At 44.7% G+C, this 18,057-nt stretch overlaps 2 protein-coding genes across 4 annotated transcripts in view; one reads left to right on the top strand and one right to left on the bottom strand.

The window, feature by feature from the left end:
- Positions 1 to 18,057, bottom strand: part of LOC132782105 (sodium/mannose cotransporter SLC5A10) — an 84,448-nt gene that overhangs the window by 9,857 nt on the left and 56,534 nt on the right. For both annotated transcript variants that reach the window (XM_060786784.2, XM_067461893.1), the window contains 2 exons: positions 9,078 to 9,185; positions 8,047 to 8,197 (listed from right to left, as the gene is read on the bottom strand). In XM_060786784.2, coding sequence (XP_060642767.2) covers positions 8,047 to 8,197; positions 9,078 to 9,185 — 259 coding nt within the window. The remainder of the gene's footprint in view (positions 1 to 8,046; positions 8,198 to 9,077; positions 9,186 to 18,057) is intronic.
- The window catches only part of LOC137095347 (protein FAM83G-like), a 47,971-nt gene continuing 40,536 nt past the window's right edge, over positions 10,623 to 18,057 (top strand). For both annotated transcript variants that reach the window (XM_067461891.1, XM_067461892.1), the window contains exon 1: positions 10,623 to 11,754. In XM_067461891.1, the coding sequence (XP_067317992.1) occupies positions 11,284 to 11,754 (471 nt within the window). In that variant the 5' untranslated portion in view covers positions 10,623 to 11,283. The remainder of the gene's footprint in view (positions 11,755 to 18,057) is intronic.

Below are 18,057 nucleotides of genomic sequence, written 5' to 3'. Positions count from 1 at the left end.
TACAATCCAAGGCAGGCAATAAACAATTTTGAAGATCTCTCCTAACTCCTTCGAAGTTCCAACTAAAACCCAAAGCAGACATCTCAAGATTGATACCCAACTTTGAAGATCTGTCCTAGCTCCTTCAAAGCTCTCAAATCCAAGGGAGACAGCTCCAAGGCCAATAAGCAATCTTGAAGATCTATCCTAATTCCTTCAAAGTTTTGATTAAAATGCAGATCAGAAGTCTCCAAGGTCAATAAACAATTTTGAAGGTCTATCTACCTTCTTCAAAGTTCTGACTAAAATTTGGAGTGAATGTCTCTCAAGTTGATACTCATCTTTGAGTATCAACTTGAATATTAACCCAAAGAACTGAATCATGCCCAGCAGCAAACCAAGATTTTGCCTATCTCTAACTTAAATCCAGAACTGACCAATCCAAGGTCAATACCTATTTTTGAAGATCTATCCAAGAAACTGAACTGAGTTCAGACCTGTTTATGAATCTATGGAAGTTCAGACCAAAACCCAAAGCAAATCTTGACTTTGCCCAACCAACTAAAATCCAGAGAGGACATCTCCAAGACTGGTACTCATCTCTGAAGATCTGTCTTTTCTCCTTCAAAGTTCCAACTAAAATCCAGGCAGACATCCCCAACTTTGAAGATCTATCCAAGGTTCAACCACTTTGAAAGATCTTTAGAAGTTTGTACCAAAACCCAAAGCAAATCTAGCCTTTGCTCCACCAACTAAAATCCAGAGAGGACATCTCCAAGATTGGTACTCATCTCTGAAGACCTGCTCTTTCTCCTTCAAAGTTCCAACTAAAATCCAGGCAGATATCCCCAACTTTGAAGATCTATCCAAGGTTCAACCACTTTGATAGATCCTTAGAGGTTCAGACCAAAACCCAAAGCAAATATAGTCTTTGCCCAACCACTAAAATTCAGAGAGGACATCTCCAAGAATGATACTCATCTCTAAAGATCTGTCCTTTCTCCTTTCAAGTTCCAACTAAAATCCAGGAAGACATCCCCAACTTTGAAGATCTATCCAAGATTCAACCACTTTGATAGTTCCTTAGAGGTTTGGAACAAAACCCAAAGCAAATCTAGCCTTTGCCCAACCAACCAAAATCCAGAGAGGACATCTCCAAGATTGATACTCATCTCTGAAGATCTGTCCTTTCTCCTTCAAAGTTCCAACTAAAATCCAGACAGACTTTGAAGATCTATCCAAGGTTCAACAACTTTGATAGATCCTTAGAGGTTTGACCAAAACCCAAAGCGAAACAGTGGTATATAAGGATCGTTGGAGCAGGGATATATGCCATCAAGCTTTTAAAAAGCTATTGTTAGACCAGTCTTAAAGAAGTGGTCTCTTGACTCTACAGGCCCATTTCTAATCTCCCTTTTCTGGGCAAGGTTTTGGAGCAAGTGGTAGCTTTTCAGCTCCAGGGACTCTTGGATGAAGCCAATTATCTTGACTCCTTGCAATCTGGTTTTATTTATTTATTTATTTATTTATTTATTTATTTACTGTCCTTGTATACCGCCGTTTCTCAGCCTAACTGGCGACTCAACGCGGTTTACAACAAAATATACAGTGCACAGTATACAATTAAAACCATAAAAACATAATACACAATATTACACGTAAATCACAATCCATAGCTTGTGGGTCCTTCTGGATTCAGCGCTGATGCTTGAAGCTCAGGTGTTGGCGGTGGCTAGGAGGGCCTTCACACAGTGAAAATTTGTGCACCAGCTGCAACTGTGTCTCAAAAAGCCTGACTTAGCCAAGGTGGTCCACACCTTAGTTAAATCCAAAATGGACTACTGTAATTCACTCTATGTGGGGCTGCTATTGAAGATGGCTCGGAAACTGCAATTGGTATAAAGAGAGGCAGCCAGGGGCTAGCTATAGGGAACATATCAAGTGCGGTTGTTGAGGACGAAGGAGAGGGCCTTCTTGGTGGTGGCTCCCCTGCTCTGGAATGCCCTCCCCAAGGAACTTAGGCAAACCCCACACTACAGCACTTTAGGAAGGAACTAAAAACTTGTTTCTTTCAACAGGCCTTAGAACGCTTAAGATATTATCATTATATAACACAGCAACAACGCCAAAAGCCATAAGAATCCATGCCAACATTGCCTTGTGCCCACAACTGATCCCTTACCCGAAACCCATTCTCCACGCCTGTCTGCAGCGAATCTCCGATAGTGAATCACTCATTATCGACTTCCTAGGTCTTTCCCCATGTGTCATGTTCCCCTCGGTCTCCAGCAAAACCCCAGTCTTGCATCACCAATATTGTGCCAAAACTGCAGCGGTGATTCCATCACATCAGGTGAAACAGGCAAAACCAGACGTATTCCTCATCATCACGTTATCCTTATACCCATCTTCCTGGTGACATCTGAATTTCTGGATTTTGGGGTGTTATGTTAGGTGGGCTTGTTCCTCCCCAGGAAGGTAATCTCTGGGCATCACCATCACCCACCCGAAGGGAAATACTAATGATAATGATAATAATAACAGCAATAAAAACGTACTCAGGAAGATTAGGAAAGGGGAAAAAGGCAGAGGAAAAACACCTCCAGACACAGCTTTTTGGGTTGCGCAATGGCTGGGTGACGTCTCCATCCTCTTTGGGATTTCCCCCGCAGAAAGTTCACACTATACAAAAGTTTGCAAAAATACAAACGTTTGCAAAAATAGGACTCAGCAATCAATCAGCATCAAAAAGTCAGAAGATTACATTGTTGTTGTTGTTGTTGTTGTTGTTGTTAATATTATAATGTAATGCTTGAATAGCATTCAGTGCTAATCGAGCCAGCCAATGGCAACATTGACACTTTCCTCAAACTGACAAAAGGTCTTTCTCACACTCTGGACATCATTCCACAGATATATAAGCCTCACTTGCCTAGTTTCCAACAGACCTCACAACATGTGAGGATGCCTGCCATAGATCTGGGCAAAATGTCAGGAGACAATGCTTCTGGAACATGGCCAAACTCACAGCAACCCAGTATATTATTATATTATATTATATTATATTATATTATATTATATTATATTATATTATATTATATTATATCATATTATATTGGCCCTGCTTTCCTCTCTTGATCAAGAGCCGAAGGGGCTTAACATTTATTTAATTGTTTGTTTGTTGTTGTTGTTGTTGATTATGATGATGGTGATGATTTGGATCCTGCAAGAGTTGGACCCTGCAAGTCTTGAGCAAGACTTCAAGAAAACTGAAATGTAAATAATAATAATAATAATAATAATAATAATAATAATAATAATAATAATGTGGATTCTGCTTTTGTCTCTTGGTTGTTGTTGTTCATTCGTTCAGTCGTCTCCGACTCTTCGTGACCTCATGGACCAGCCCACGCCAGAGCTCCCTGTCGGCCGTCACCACCCCCAGCTTCTTCAAGGTCAGTCCAGTCACTTCAAGGATGCCATCCATCCATCTTGCCCTTGGTCAGCCCCTCTTCCTTATACCTCCCACTTTCCCCAGCATAATTGTCTTCTCCAGGCTTTGCTGTCTCCTCATGATGTGGCCAAAGTACTTCAACTTTGTCTCTAGTATCTTTCCCTCAATGAGCAGTCGGGCTTTATTTCCTGGAGGATGGACTGGTTGGATCTTCTCGCAGTCCAAGGCACTCTCAGCACTTTCCTCCAACACCACAGTTCAAAAGCATCGATCTTCCTTCGCTCAGCCTTCCCTAAGGTCCAGCTCTCACATCCGTAGGTGACTACAGGGAAGACCATGGCTTTGACTAGGCAATGGATCTTTGTTGCCAGTCTGATGTCTCTACTCTTTACTATTTTATCGAGACTGGACACTGCTCTCCTCCCAAGAAGGAAGTGTCTTCTGATTTCCTGGCCACAGTCTGCATCTGCAGTCATCTTTGCGCCTAGAAATACAAAGTCTGTCACGGCCTCCACATTTTCTCCCTCTATTTTCCTGTTGTCAATCATTCTTGTTGCCATAATCTTGGTTTTTTTTATGTTTAGCTGCAACCCAGCTTTTGCACTTTCTTCTTTCACCTTGATTAGAAGGCTCTTGGTAAAGATCCATTATTGTTATTATTTATTTATTTATTTATTTGGTCTCTTTTTCTCTCTTGGTAGAGACCCAAAGGGAGCCCCCGGTAATGCAGCGGGTTAAACCGCTGAATTGCTGAACTTGTTAACCAAAAGATCGTTAGTTCGAATCCGGGGAGTGGGGTGAGCTCTTGCTGTTCTGCCAACCTAGCAGTTCGAAAACATGCAAATGTGAGTAGATCAATAGGTATTGCTCCGGTGGGAAGGTAACGGCACTCCATGCAATCATGCTGGCCACATGACCTTGGAGGCGTCTATGGACAACACTGGCTCTTTGGCTTAGGAATGGAGCACCACCACCCAGAGTCAGACACGACTAGACTTAATGTCAGGGGGAATGTTTACCTTTAGAGACCCAAAGGAGCTCACAACCCTAAAAACCATTTTAAAAGCCAGCAAAATATCAATATGAAAACTGATTTCCACATACAATTTTAATTTTTGGTCGTGTCAGGAGCGACTTGAGAAACTGCAAGTCACTTCTGATGTGAGAGAACTGGCCGTCTGCAAGGACGTTGCCCAGGGAACGCCTGGATGATTTTATGTTTTTATCATCCTTCCACATACAATGATGAAAAGAGAAGAACCACCATTGGGCACATTCATACGGAACAAAAAGGCATTTCAACTATGTTAAAACAAAGGGATGCCCAAGTTATATTGACTCAAAGCTGTTTTGTAGCTTTGTATATTTGGAATATTTTTGCATTGGCCCATTTGCTTTGCTACATGTTGTTGTGGGTTCATGGTTGTTTGTTTTTTCACATTTTATTGCAACAATTTCTTTTGCAATTTGTATTTATACAGGTTTGCATTTTTCTATGCCTTCCTTCCACGTATTATATATGGTAGAATCTTTGGTTGCATCTATTTTATTTATTTATTTACAATATTTACATTCCGCCCTTCTCACCCCGAGGGGACTCAGGGTGGATCACAGAACATATAGACGACAAACATTCAATGCCGTTATACACCGACAAGACAGACAACTGTCTTGTTCTCTGTCCATATAGGTAGAGGTATGTATAGGCAGAAGTAGAGGTATATATAGGTAGAAGTATATATAGGTAGAGTTATGGGTTTCCCATCTTTGGCATCTTGGAGGCTGTGCCCGGTCCCAGCCACAGGGGGTGCTGTTGCTCCACCTTCCCTTCCGAAGAGCTTTGATTGTAAACGTCCTCCTTTATCAAATTGCTGGCATTTTTCTGACACTTCTTTATGGATGCCTTAAATACCTCCCAGTCTTAAAGCAGTACTTATTTATCTACTCACATTTTGCTTTTGAACTGCTAGGTTGGCAGAAACTGAGTTACAGGCTAGGAGCTCATCCCGACCCAAGCTTCGAACTGTCAACCTTTTGATTGGCAAGATTTACTGCAGCTGGCGGTTAGCCTGCTGTGCTAAAGTCCAGCCCTGGATCAGCACTGAAAAACTAATGCAGTTTGGCCCCACTTTAAGGTCTCGATGCTATGTTACCCTGGGAGTTACAGTTTTACATGGGCCTTTGCAGCCTTTGGCAGAGAAGGCCCTTGTAAAACTGCAACTTCCAAGATAACATATCATTGAGCCTCTAATGTGGGGGCTTTAAAGACTCCATAGTCTTCATAGTCTTGAGCCAGGGCAGTTAAGCTCACCCCGACCCAGGCTTCGAACTGTCAACCTTTCGATTGGCAAGATTTACTGCAGTTTGGTCCCACTTTAAGGGTTCAATCCTGGGAGTTACAGTTTTATAAGGTCCTTTGCACCCTTTGGCAGAGAAGGCCCTTGTAAAACTGCAACTTCTAGGATAACATAGCATTGAGCATCTAAAGCAAGGCCTCTAAAGCAAACGCCAACTCTGAGGACTCTGTAGCCTTGAGACAAGGTAGTTAAACTGGATTCATTCCACCATGTAGATGCTCCTTGCATGCCGCTGCCTGAAGGAATTCGAAACAACAGCCCTGCTCTCTAACTCTTGTTTGGCAATGCTCTTCATTAATGTTTTCCTTCTCTTTGTAGTTGGTTTTATTGTGGCGCCTGGGGTTCCAAAGGCAGCGAAGAGATGAAGTTGAAGCCAAATCAAGAAATAGCCCCCGCCCGTCAGGCGACTCGAATAATTAATGCTTCAGCCTGCCAATTAGGTTACCGCTCTGTCTCTTCCAAAAATGGGACTCAACCCATTTCACAGACGGTGAGACTGAGGCCACGGTGGAGAAAGAGATGCCAAAAACACAATGGGCAAAAGGTATCGTTTATGTTCGGGGTTTCACTTACTCCGGAGCAGGAAAATGGGACCCTCTGAGGCCATCTAGACCACCCCCCATTTCTTACCCCCTTTATCACCAATTCCACCTGACACCAGTTGAGCCCAGAATGCACTGGAGGACTCAAAGACAACTTCTGATGACCCATCTCTTCCAGAAGGCCTACGCAGCCAGTTTTGGTAATTAATTTTATACTCACTATATTCTAATCTTTGTTCTGCGTGTTTTAATATATGCATTTCGTAGAAACCTTTAATGTGTGTATTTTATATAATGATTATGTCTCTTGAGCTATGTTGTAACTCGCCTCGAGCGTTGTAATAAGGAGAGGTAGGGAAGGAATAACATGGTGATGATGATGATGGTGATAACTGCTGGAAGTTGATTACAGAATTGCACCAAAGGACCAAGAGCAGGGGCCTTCAAACTACGGCCCGCGGGCCAAATCCAGCCCACCAAAGTCACTTCCCTGGCCCACATCCTAAACTTTAGACTCGCTGTTTATGCCACCGCCATGTGCACCCTGCTGTTACTGCCGTCCTCTTCTTGCTCCTTAACTCTCCTTTCCTTTCCTTTCCCTTCTTTTCCTCTCTCCATTTCCCACCAAAATAGGGAGGGGATAGAAAGAATGAAAGAAAAGGAGGCAAGGAAACAAGAGGGAAGGAGAAAAGGAAGGAAGAAAGGTAGGAAGGAAACAGAAAGAGAAGGAGGAGAAGAAAGGGAGAAAGAAAGGTAGGTAGCAAATAGAGAGGGAAGGAAGAGTAGAAAGGGAGAAAGAAAGGTAGGTAGAAAATAGAGAGGGAAGGAAGAGAAGAAAGGAAGGTAGGTAGGTAGGTAGGAAAGATAGAGTGAAGGAAGAAGAGAAAGGGAGGTAGGGAACAGAGAGGGAAGGAAGAGAAGAAAGGGGGAGAGAATGGCAGGTAAGAAGAAGAGAAGGAAGAAAAGAAAAAGTGAGAGAAGGAAGAGAAGACAGAAAGGTAGGTAGGTAGGAAAAAAGAGGGAAGATGAGAAAGAAAGAAAGAAAGAAAGAAAGAAAGAAAGAAAGAAAGAAGAGAGGGAAGGAAAAGAAGTGAGAAAGAAATAAAGGAAGGAAGGAAGAAAACAGAGAGGGAAGGAAGAAGAGAAAGGAAGGAAGAAAGGAAAGGATGGAAGGAAGGAAACAGAGAGAGAAGGAAGAGAAGAGAGAAAGAAAGAAAGAAAGAAAGAAGAGAAGAGAAGAGAAGAGAAGAAAGGGAGAAAGAAAGGTAGGTAAGAAAAAGAGAGGGAAGGAGGGATGGAAAAAGAAAGATAAGTAGGAAATAGAAAGAGAAGGAGGGAAGGGAGAAAGGAAGGTAGGTAAGAAACAGAGAGGGAAAGAATGTATAAAGTGTGACATGGTAGTTTGAACCTCGGATTGTGGCTCTGAACCCAGTGGTGACTTTAGACAAGCCACTCTCTCTCAACCTCAGAGGAAGACAAAAGCAAGACTCCTTTGAATCAATCTTGACAAGAAAACTCTTTGAGAGGATTGCCTTCGGGCCATCCTGAGTCTGAAATGACTTGAAGGCACACAACAACAACAACAACAACAACAACAACAACAACAACAACAAGTCTGAGAGACCCTGAACTGGCTCTCTGCTGAAGACTTTGAGGACCCCTGAGCTAGGGATTCCTAGGGAGAAGCCCAGTGGCCCTTAAGGGCCCGCCGTACCTTCCAACTGCCAGGAGCTCCTTCTCGGTGGCCCCCTGGCGCACCTTCCTCCAGATGTCCATGGTGAAAAGGGCGCTGCTGCTGTTGAAGACGGAGGTCAGCGAGGACATCAGGGCGGCCATCATGACCGCAATCATCAAGCCCCGCAGGCCTGGAGAAGGAGCAAAGACCACCATCATCCACCAATGAGGCACCCATTGGCCTTTCAGAGGACAACAACACAGGGCTGGCCTCGGTCAAAGCCAGAGGGAGATGTTTCTTCTCAGCCTAAGGAAGCTTCCTTTTGGAGGGCACTGCAACACCCAGAATCCCCTCGTCCACTGGGAGTTGGCATTCAGTGGTGTACTTATGGGATGGGTATCTGGTTGGAAAATAAAAGGAGACAAAGGGAAGGAAGGAAGGAAGGAAGGAAGGAAGGAAGGAAGGAAGGAAGGGAGGAGGAGAGGAAGAAGAAGATAGTGAAGGAGGAAAAAGAAGAGAAGGAGGAGGTGATGAAGAAGTGGAAATAGAAAAATGAGAAGAAGATGAAGGAAGAGGAGGAGGAGGAGGAAGAGGTGAGGAAGAATGGGATGGAGAAGAAGACGACGAAGGAAAAAGAAGAGAAAAGGAGGAAGAGGGAGGAGGGGAAAAGAGAAGAAGAATAGGAAGAGGAGGAGGAGGAGGAGGAGGAGGAGGAGAACAATGTGATGAAGGAAGTGATGAAGAAGGGGAGAAGGAAGAGAAAGAAGAACAAAAGGAGGAGGAAGACAAAGAAAGAAAGGTGAAGAAGAGGGGAGGAGAAGAGAAGGAAAAAGTGATAAAGTAACAGAGGTAGAAAAGAGGAAAATAAGTTGAAGCAGGAAGAAGACGAGGAGGAAGAATGGGATGTAGAGGATGGGGAAGGAAGGAGGGGAGGATAAAGAGGAGGAAAAGAAAGGAGAGGAGGAGGTGGAAGAAGAAGACAAAGAGGAGGAGGAGGAGCAGGAGGAGGAGAGACAAAACTGGTAAACTGGGTTGAAGATGAGGGCAGATCCACGCCTGGCTGGTCTTACCGCTTGGCATCAGTTCCATCACAAGTTTGGGGTAAGCAATGTTGGAGCACCCCACTTCGGCCCCACAGATCCGGGTGCATTCAATGGGGTCGACACAGCCAACGTCATCTGAAAAGCAACACAAGGGAAGGAGAAAGTTGAAAATCGACATTGTCTCCCAGCAGCACAACACACCTACAGACCTGACTATATCTACACTGGAGACTTAATCCAGTTTGGCCCCCCTCTTTACCTGCCATTGGTCCATGCTATGGAATCCTGGGAATTGTAGTTGGTGAGGAGGCCCCAGCTGTCTTGGACAGAGAAGGCTGAAAACCTTGAAAAAACTAGAGCTCCCAGGATTCCCTCAGCATTCGTCTTGGAAAACTAGAGATCCCAGGATTCCCACAGTACTGGCCTTGGAAAACTATACCTCTCAAGATTCCACAGCACTGGCCTTGGAAAACTATGCCTTCCAGGATTCTTGCAGCATTGGCCCTGGAAAATGACACCTCCCAAGACTCCACAGCATTGGCCTTGGAAAACTACAGCTCCCAGGATTCCCACAGCATTGGCCTTGGAAAACTACACCTCCCAAGATTCCACAGCATTGGCCTTAGAAAACTACAGCTCCCAGGATTCCATACCATTGAGCCATGACATTTAAAGTAGTAATAAACTACAGCTCTCAGGGTTCCCACGGCATTGGCCCTGGAAAACTACACCTCCCAAGATTCCACAGCATTGGCCTTTGGAAACTACAGCTTCCAGGATTCCCACAGCATTGGCCCTGGAAAACTACAGCTTCCAGGATTCCCACAGCATTGGCCTTGGAAAACTACAGCTTCCAGGATTCCCACGGCACTGGCCCTGGAAAACTACAGCTTCCAAGATTCCCACAGCATTGGCCATGGAAAACTACAGCTTCCAGGATTCCCACAACACTGGCCTTGGAAAACGACAGCTTCCTGGATTCCCACAGCACTGACCTTGGATAACTACACTTTCCAGGATTCCCACAGCATTGGCCCTGAAAAACTACAGCTTCCAGGATTCCCACAGCATTGGCCTTTGGAAAACTATACCTCCCAAGATTCCACAGCATTGGCCTTAGAAAACTACAGCTCCCAGGATTCCATACCATTGAGCCATGACATTTAAAGCGGTAATAAACCACATTATTTAAATGCCCTTTTGGCCCCAAAGGGACTTAACACCCAAGGGCCATAAAAGGCCTATCTTCCAGAAAGCAAACACAAGTTTGAAAGGCGAAATCCTCGGAGATAAGGTTCGAAGGCAGCCAACAGGTAATGTGCAAACACAAAGGGTATGTGTTCCACCTGGCAGGCCTCCATCCCAGCTGGACGCACTACGTCTCCCGCCCCGGCCGATGATGTGAGCCTCCTCCAGGCCCAGGGATGAGTCAGTTTCCTGCCCTTTATCTTCGGAAAGAAGGCATGGGTGCGAAGGAGTTAACCGGGGCAAGCCGAGGCAAGGGCTTGCCAACAGCATGTGACGGCAGGTAGGGCAGGGAGGAGCCAGCCACTCTTTCCTCTCTTTCTTTTTCTCACTCCTTTCTTCCCTGACACTCCTGTGGATTTCATTCCTGGCAGAGAACCGGCCAACAGTCCTCCACAGGAATCCAAGAGAGAGACTGGGAAAAACAACAACAGGAAAGCAAGGCAAGGCAAGAGTTGGAGTCGGAAATCAGAAACACCAGCCGGAATTTAGAAAGGAATCGACTCCAGAAACTCCAGAAACTTTGGATTTTGACAGATAAAGACGAGCAAAGCTCTGTCCGTTCTGTCCTGCTCCCATTTCCGCAATGCTGGAAGCTCCTGACATGTTATTTTTGCTCATTTTCCCATGGGAAAGGAAGCCGTGAACTATCAGAAAGTTGGCACGAGAATATTGGGATTTCGGCGCCACATTTTTTCACATTGTTGCTTCCTGGGCGAAAAGTAACCCGGCACAACACCTGCTTTTTAGTGCATTGAGATGATGAACAAACCGAGAAAACGGCTATAACATTTAAAGAATTCTTAATATATAGTATAATACACATATTTGCAAGGATTGGACCCAAAGGGGAAAGTGTTTACAAGAGGTTGTTAAGGGCCTCGGTTAGAAACCTTATTAGCTGCTACTCATCCGACTCAGGGATACGCTAAATTATTTCTCCTTTCTATTTATTGTTGTTTTATTCTGTAAGTTAAAGAAATCAAGCATGGCTTACTCCCAGGTCCAGTGTTTGGACGACAGCCACGTCAATTGGAGGTCCTCCGAATCCAAGCCGGAGTTCTTCTACAGCGAAGAGCAACGCTTGGCCCTGGAAGCTCTGGTTTCCAAAGGACCGGAGGCCTTCTACGAGGTCCTCAAGAAAGAGAATATCCGGGATTTCCTCTCCGAGCTGGAACTCAAGAAGATCCTGGACAACTTGGAGACCTATGACCCCGGGTCGGAGCACATACGGCACGGAGAGGAACGCTCGGACCTGAACGGAGATGCGGGACCAGAGCACTCTTTGGAGTATTGGCCGGAGAAGTCGGACCGGTCCATCCCGCAGCTGGACCTGGGCTGGCCGGAGACCATCGCTTACCGTGGGGTGACCAGGGCCACCGTCTACATGCAGCCCCCCATTGACTGCCAGCCCCACATCAAGGAGGTGGTCCGAAAGATGATTGCTCAAGCCCAGAAGGTGAGAGACAGGCCCTCTCCACATTTGGGGGGTTTATTGAGGGGGTTCATCTTATGCCATACCAACTCACACTTTGGGTGCATCTACAGCAGTAGTTCCCAACCTTTGGGCCCTCTGTGATTTGGACTTCAACTCTCAGAAATACCAGCTGTTAGGAAGTGTGGGAGTTGAAGTCCAAACACCTGGAGGCCCAAAGGTTGGGAACCACTGACTACAAACTGTTGCAGAAGCTCCTTCCTTAGAGGCTTTTCAACAGAGGATGGATGGCCATCTGTCGGGCGTGCCTTAATTGTGCTTTTCATGCCTGGCAGAAAGGAGTTAGACTAGATCAGGCATGGGCCAATTTGGGCCCTCCCTCCAGGTGCTTTGAACGTCCAACTCCCACAATTCGTAACCACCTCGGGCCCTTTCCTTTTCCCCCTTTCTCCAAAATGTGGGGTTTTGTTTTGGAATTTTGCAAAAAGTGGGGTTTTGTTTTGGAATTTTTGCAAAATGTAGTGTTTTGTTTTGGAATTTAGCAAAAAGTGAGATTTTGTTTTGGAATTCTGCAGAATGTGGGTTTTTCTTTTGGATTTTTGCAAAAAGTGGTGTTTTGTTTTGAAATTTTGCAAAAATTGGATTTTCTTTTGGAATTTTGCAAAAAGTTGGGTTTGTTTGGAATTTTTGCAAGATGTGAAGTTTTCTTTTGGAATTTTTCAAAATGTGGTGTTTTGTTTTGGAATTTTGCAAAAAGTGGAGTTTAGTTTTGAAATTCTGCAAAATGTGGGGTTTTCTTTTGGAATCTTTGCAAAAAAAGGGGGGGTGGAATTTTTGGGTTAGGGTTTGGCTGAGGGGGAAAAGGAAGGGGCCTGAGGCTGTTAGGAGTTGTGGGAGTTAAAGTCCAAAACACCTGGAGGGCCAAAATTTGCCCCTGCCTGGACTAGATGGTCCATGCAGTATCTCATACACTAGTATTCTATTATTTTACACACTGTAGGGGTTCCCAAGCTAAGGTTTGCAGGCCTGATGCGGCCTTCCAAGATCCTTGACCTAGCCTTTACGCATAAACTTTAGACTTAGGGTTGCCCTGGGTCTGAAAACTTGAAGGCCCACAACAACAACAATCCTCATTAACTTGACTCTCTCCCTAGCCAAAAGCATTCTCAAACTTCCCATTGAAACATTGGTAAGTTTATGTTGGTTCAAGTTATTCCCAACTCTAAATATTGTGTATCGATCTTCTGTGTTTTCTTTGCACTACAAATAAGATGATCTGTGCCGTGTGCAGAAGATTCGTGAACTTTTCAAATTACAGTCCAGCGAAGTTTGAGAACCCCCTTGGTCTACACTGTAGCACTACTGCAAATTCCCCAAGTTGCTTTCGGAATAGTGTTGGACTACAGTCACCAGAATCCTGCCCAGCCAATAAAGGAATGCTGAGCTTTGAGTCTGGCTTAAGAGAGATGAGCAGGACATCACCATCATCCCTCCTAATATGTGGGAACATCCCCCATCGAACATGGGAAAGGTTTCCTTTTTGGATCACAACTCCCAGAATCCCCCATTTGGCATGCTCAATGGGCAGTGGGGTTGTTTTGGGGTTTGACTTATGCCTTTTGGGAACATGACGCACAGATGAACTTTCGTCCTTTCAGTTTACGGCCAATATCCCAATTTAGGAGTAGATGTGTTGTCAAAGCCTTTCATGGCCAGGATCACTGGGTTGTTGTGAGTTTTTGGGGCCGTATGGCCATGTTCCAGCAGCATTCTCTCCTGACATTTCGCCTGTACAATGCTTGCCAAAGATGCAGGCGAAACATCAGGAGATAATGCTACTGAAACATGGCCATACAGCCCAAAAAACTCACAACCACCGTAGGAGCAGATGTTGGCTCTCCAGCACCCATTCAACTTCCTCCTGAAGAAAGGTCCACATATATTTGTGGGTGTATCGGAGGGGTTTTCCCCACACACCTTGATGTTTTGGGAACATGACGCATGAGACAAGCCTGGTCTCTTCTGGGATGAGCTCACTGCGTCTTGGTTGATGGCCAATACCCCAATCTGGGAGCAGATATTTCCGGCACAGAGCAAACCTACTTTTTGGGGATTCATTTTGGGGCCTTGACACAGCAACCCATCAATTGGGTGTAGGGTTAATGCAGCTTGAAGATCCGCAGAATCCCCCAGCCAACATGGGTAGTGGGAGTTGTAGTACTAGTCACTTTTGAGTCCGGTTTAAGAGAGAAAGGTTGGATATAAATAACATTGTCTTTGCTATTGTGGGAAAAACACATACACACAATTAAACATGGGGTCCTTTTTGGATCACAACTTCCAGAATCCCCCATCCAGCATCATCCATGGGTATCGTGCTCCTAGCAGGAACTTCTCAAATGTGAATGCTCCATGACAGCATAGGAAAGCACAGCCCAATGCTAAGGAATCCTGGGAGCTGTAGTTTGACAAAGGTACATAATACCTTAGCAGAAAGAAGATGGAAATGGCAGTTTCTTTGACTCCATGGTTTGCTCCACTGAGAGAGCATCAGCCTGGTTCCTTTAACCTGAGGCAACTCCTTGCAAGATCTCAGTTTCCCATCTGTAAAATGGGTGGAAAGGTGACCTACTTCTCAGGCTGTTGCAAGACCAGGCATGATCAAGGACTGACACACACACACACACACACACACACACACACATATATCTCCCCAATATAAATCGTAAACAACCATTTCCATCCAGAAGAACAGCTTGGGCCGCAACTTGGATGGTGTCACACCATAAAAGATAATTGAGGCAAGGAGGAAAGGGGCCCACACCTTTCTGCTCCAAAATACACTTTGGTTCCAACTTTTGCTCCTTCGGTTTCGGTCTGGATTCAAACTAATAATAGTAATAATGTCAAAAAAGTGGTGCATGAGATTAGGCTGGCTAATCGGTGCAATTTCTTTCAAAAGCATCAAACTCATGGAGCAGAAGAGGAGTCTCTAGGTGCATCTACACAGCAGAATGAATGCAGTTTGATCCCACTTCATAGAATCATAGAATCATAGAATTTGCATGTTTTCGAACTGCTAGGCTGGCAGAAGCTGGGGCTAACAGCAGGAGCTCATGCCGCTCCCTGGATTCAAACCTGTGACCTTTCGATCAGCAAGTTCAGCAGCTCAGTGCTTTAACCCACTGTGCCACTGTCAAAAGCGTGTCTGAAGAACCATGTTTTTAGGCTTGAAGAGTGGGAGCTAACCGAATCTCTCTAGAGAGGGTATTCCAAAGCTGGGGGGCCACCACGGAGAAGGCCTACTCTCTCGTCTCCACCAACCATGCTTGAGACGGTGGTGGGACCGAAAAAAGGGCCTCCCCGGCAGATCCATAGACGCCTCCAAGGTCATGTGGCCAGTATGACTTCATGTAGCGCTGTTAACTTCCCGCCAGAGCGGTACCTATTGATCTACTCACATTTGCATGTTTTAAACTGCTAGGTTGGCAGAAGCTGGGGCTAACAGCGGGAGCTCATGCCGCTGCCCGGATTCGAACCTGTAACCTTTTGGCCAGCAAGTTCAGCAGTTCAGCGCTAATAGACAGTAACATAATATATAATTTATATATAGTAAAATTAGATATATAGTATTTAAATAAATATAATAATATAATAATAATATTATAATACCAATAATTCTGCCATTCTTTTTGGCCTGTTCTAGTGCCTCCTCTTTGACCTTCAATACCCAGTCTGACAATGCCAAGGTTCAAGGGGCAAGGTCACAAGGTTCATCTGACCATTTACAGAATATTATTATTATTATTATTATTGTCATCATCTTTATCTCTCTTAAAAGGAGACCCAGAGTGGCCAACAATAAAAGCCACACAGGATATAATCTGAAACTCAGAAACACACAAAAAAAAATTCAACACTGACATTATTAAAAAATCAGGGGGCCATGGTGCCGGCTGAACTACTGACTGAAAGGTCAGTGGCATGGATCATGGGAGCGGGGTGAGCTCCCATGTGTCAGCTCTAGCTTCTCATGTGGGGACATGAGGGAAGCCTCCCACAGGATGGTAAAACATCCGGGCGTCCCCCTGAGCAACGTCCTTGCAGATGGCCAATTCTCTCACATCAGAAGCGACTTGCAGATCTGGGGAAAGTACAACTCCCAGACTCCATAGTACTAAACCATTGCAGTTCAAGTGGGGAGAAACTGCATTCATTCCACAAAGCAGATCTGCCGTGGACCTTCCAGGTGTTTTGGACTTCAATTCCCACAATTCCCAACAGCCTCAGTCCCTTTCCTTTTCCCTTCCCTTTTTTTCCACTTAAGAGTCTGAGGGGGAAAAGGTAAGGGCATTTGCAAAAATTCCAAAACAAAACCCGAAGTTTTGCAAAAATACCAAAAGAAACCTCCACTCTTTTCAAAATTACAAAAGAAAATCTCGCTTTTTGGAAAAGTGGGAAAAGGGAAAGGCCTGGGGCTGTTAGGAATTATGGGAGTTGAAGTCCAAAACACCTGGAGGGCCCAAGTATGCCCATGTTTGGTGTAGATGCACGTATAGACTAGTTTCCTGCTCCAGGAGTCTTGCCAAAGAAATTGCACTGATTAGTCAGCTTAATGTCATGGTGCACTCTCTTTTGACACTATTATTATTTTCATTCCATTTTAATCTCTTTATCGAGATACAAAATTCATATTTTGGTTTTATACCTTCCAGATTTCCACAGCTTGCCATACAGAAGGGCTGGACTACAACTCCTAAAAGCCTGCTACCAGCAACTGGGAGTTGTAGTCCAACACAGATAAGTCATAGTTAAGAATGGAGCCTCCTCATCCAGGAGTAGTTAAACTCCAAATCATAGAATCATAGAATCAAAGAGTTGGAAGAGACCTCATGGGCCATCCAGTCCAACCCCATTCTGCCAAGAAGCAGGAATATTGCATTCAAATCACCCCTGACAGATGGCCATCCAGCTAATGTCCTGCTTCTGATAACGAAGCAGAGGCTGGAAAAGTTGCATAGTCCGATGGCCAATGAGCAAAGAGGACTCTGGGGGCGGATGAGAGCGCACATGTCGGTACAGTCATTACAAGGAACGCATGTGGGACAATCGCACCGTCAGCATCTTGCAATGCAACCCAGGTATTCATTTGGGCCTTTGCCGGATGCAGGAGCGATTGCTAGCATGAGTCAACAGGGATTTGTGGAGCCTCCTGATCCAGAGGAAGTCTACCTCCGGATGCCAATATCCAAAAAGAGATGGACTTTGGGTTTCAACTGGTGACCGTTCAGACTGGTCAACATGGGATACAATAATAATAATAATAATAATAATAATAATAATAATAATAATACGCATCAAAAATATATCACACAGTCCTAGACGCTTGGGAAGTGTTCGACTTGTGATTTTGTGATACGAAATCCAGCATATAGATCTTGTTTGCTGTGACATACTATGCTGTTGTGTCAATAATAATAATAATGTATTGTCGAAGGCTTTCATGGCTGGAATCACTAGGTTCTTGTAGGTTTTTTCGGGCTATAGGGCCATGTTCTAGAGGCATGTTCTAAATGCCTCTAGAACATGGCCCTATAGCCCGAAAAAACCTACAAGAACCTAATAATAATAATAATAATAATAATAATAATAATATTCTGAACCAAAGCAAGCATCAATTGCAGGGTTTCCGCTGCAAAATTCAACATGGCAGGTGCATCTTGATCAGTTGAAGATGGCCACAATTGCATCCACACTGCAGAATTAAATGCAGTTTACTACCCACTGAACGTCCATGGCTCAATGCTTATGGGATCATGAGAGTTATAGTTTAGTGAAAGGAAGGCTAAAGACTTTGTAAAACTACACATCCACAGTAGATGGCAGATCTGAACATGAGGAAGAACTTCCTGACTGTGAGAGCCGTTCAGCAGTGGAACTCTCTGCCCTGGAGTATGGTGGAGGCTCCTTCTTTGGAAGCTTTTAAACAGAGGCTGGATGGCCATCTGTCAGGGGTGATTTGAATGCAATATTCCTGCTTCTTGGCAGGGGGTTGGACTGGATGGCCCATGAGGTCTCTTCCAACTCTTTGATTCTATGATTCTATGATCTGTGTCAGTGGTCCACTGAATCCACTCCAGGTTTTGGCTAGTTTGGTGGTTCCCAAACTTTTTGATCCTCCAGATGTTTGAGACTACAGCTCCCAGAATTCTTGGTTGTTTTGATGGGACTGGTGGGACTTGAAGGCCAAAGCCCTTGGAGGAGCAAAGTTTGGGAAGTCTGGAATACACTGTCCGTGGTGCTGAAACTCTTTGGCAACATAGAGAG

The sequence above is a fragment of the Anolis sagrei genome, chromosome Y (assembly GCF_037176765.1).
Source record: "Anolis sagrei isolate rAnoSag1 chromosome Y, rAnoSag1.mat, whole genome shotgun sequence".
In the NCBI taxonomy this organism is placed as follows: Eukaryota; Metazoa; Chordata; class Lepidosauria; order Squamata; family Dactyloidae; genus Anolis; species Anolis sagrei.
This window is presented reverse-complemented; position numbering and strand designations above follow the sequence as displayed.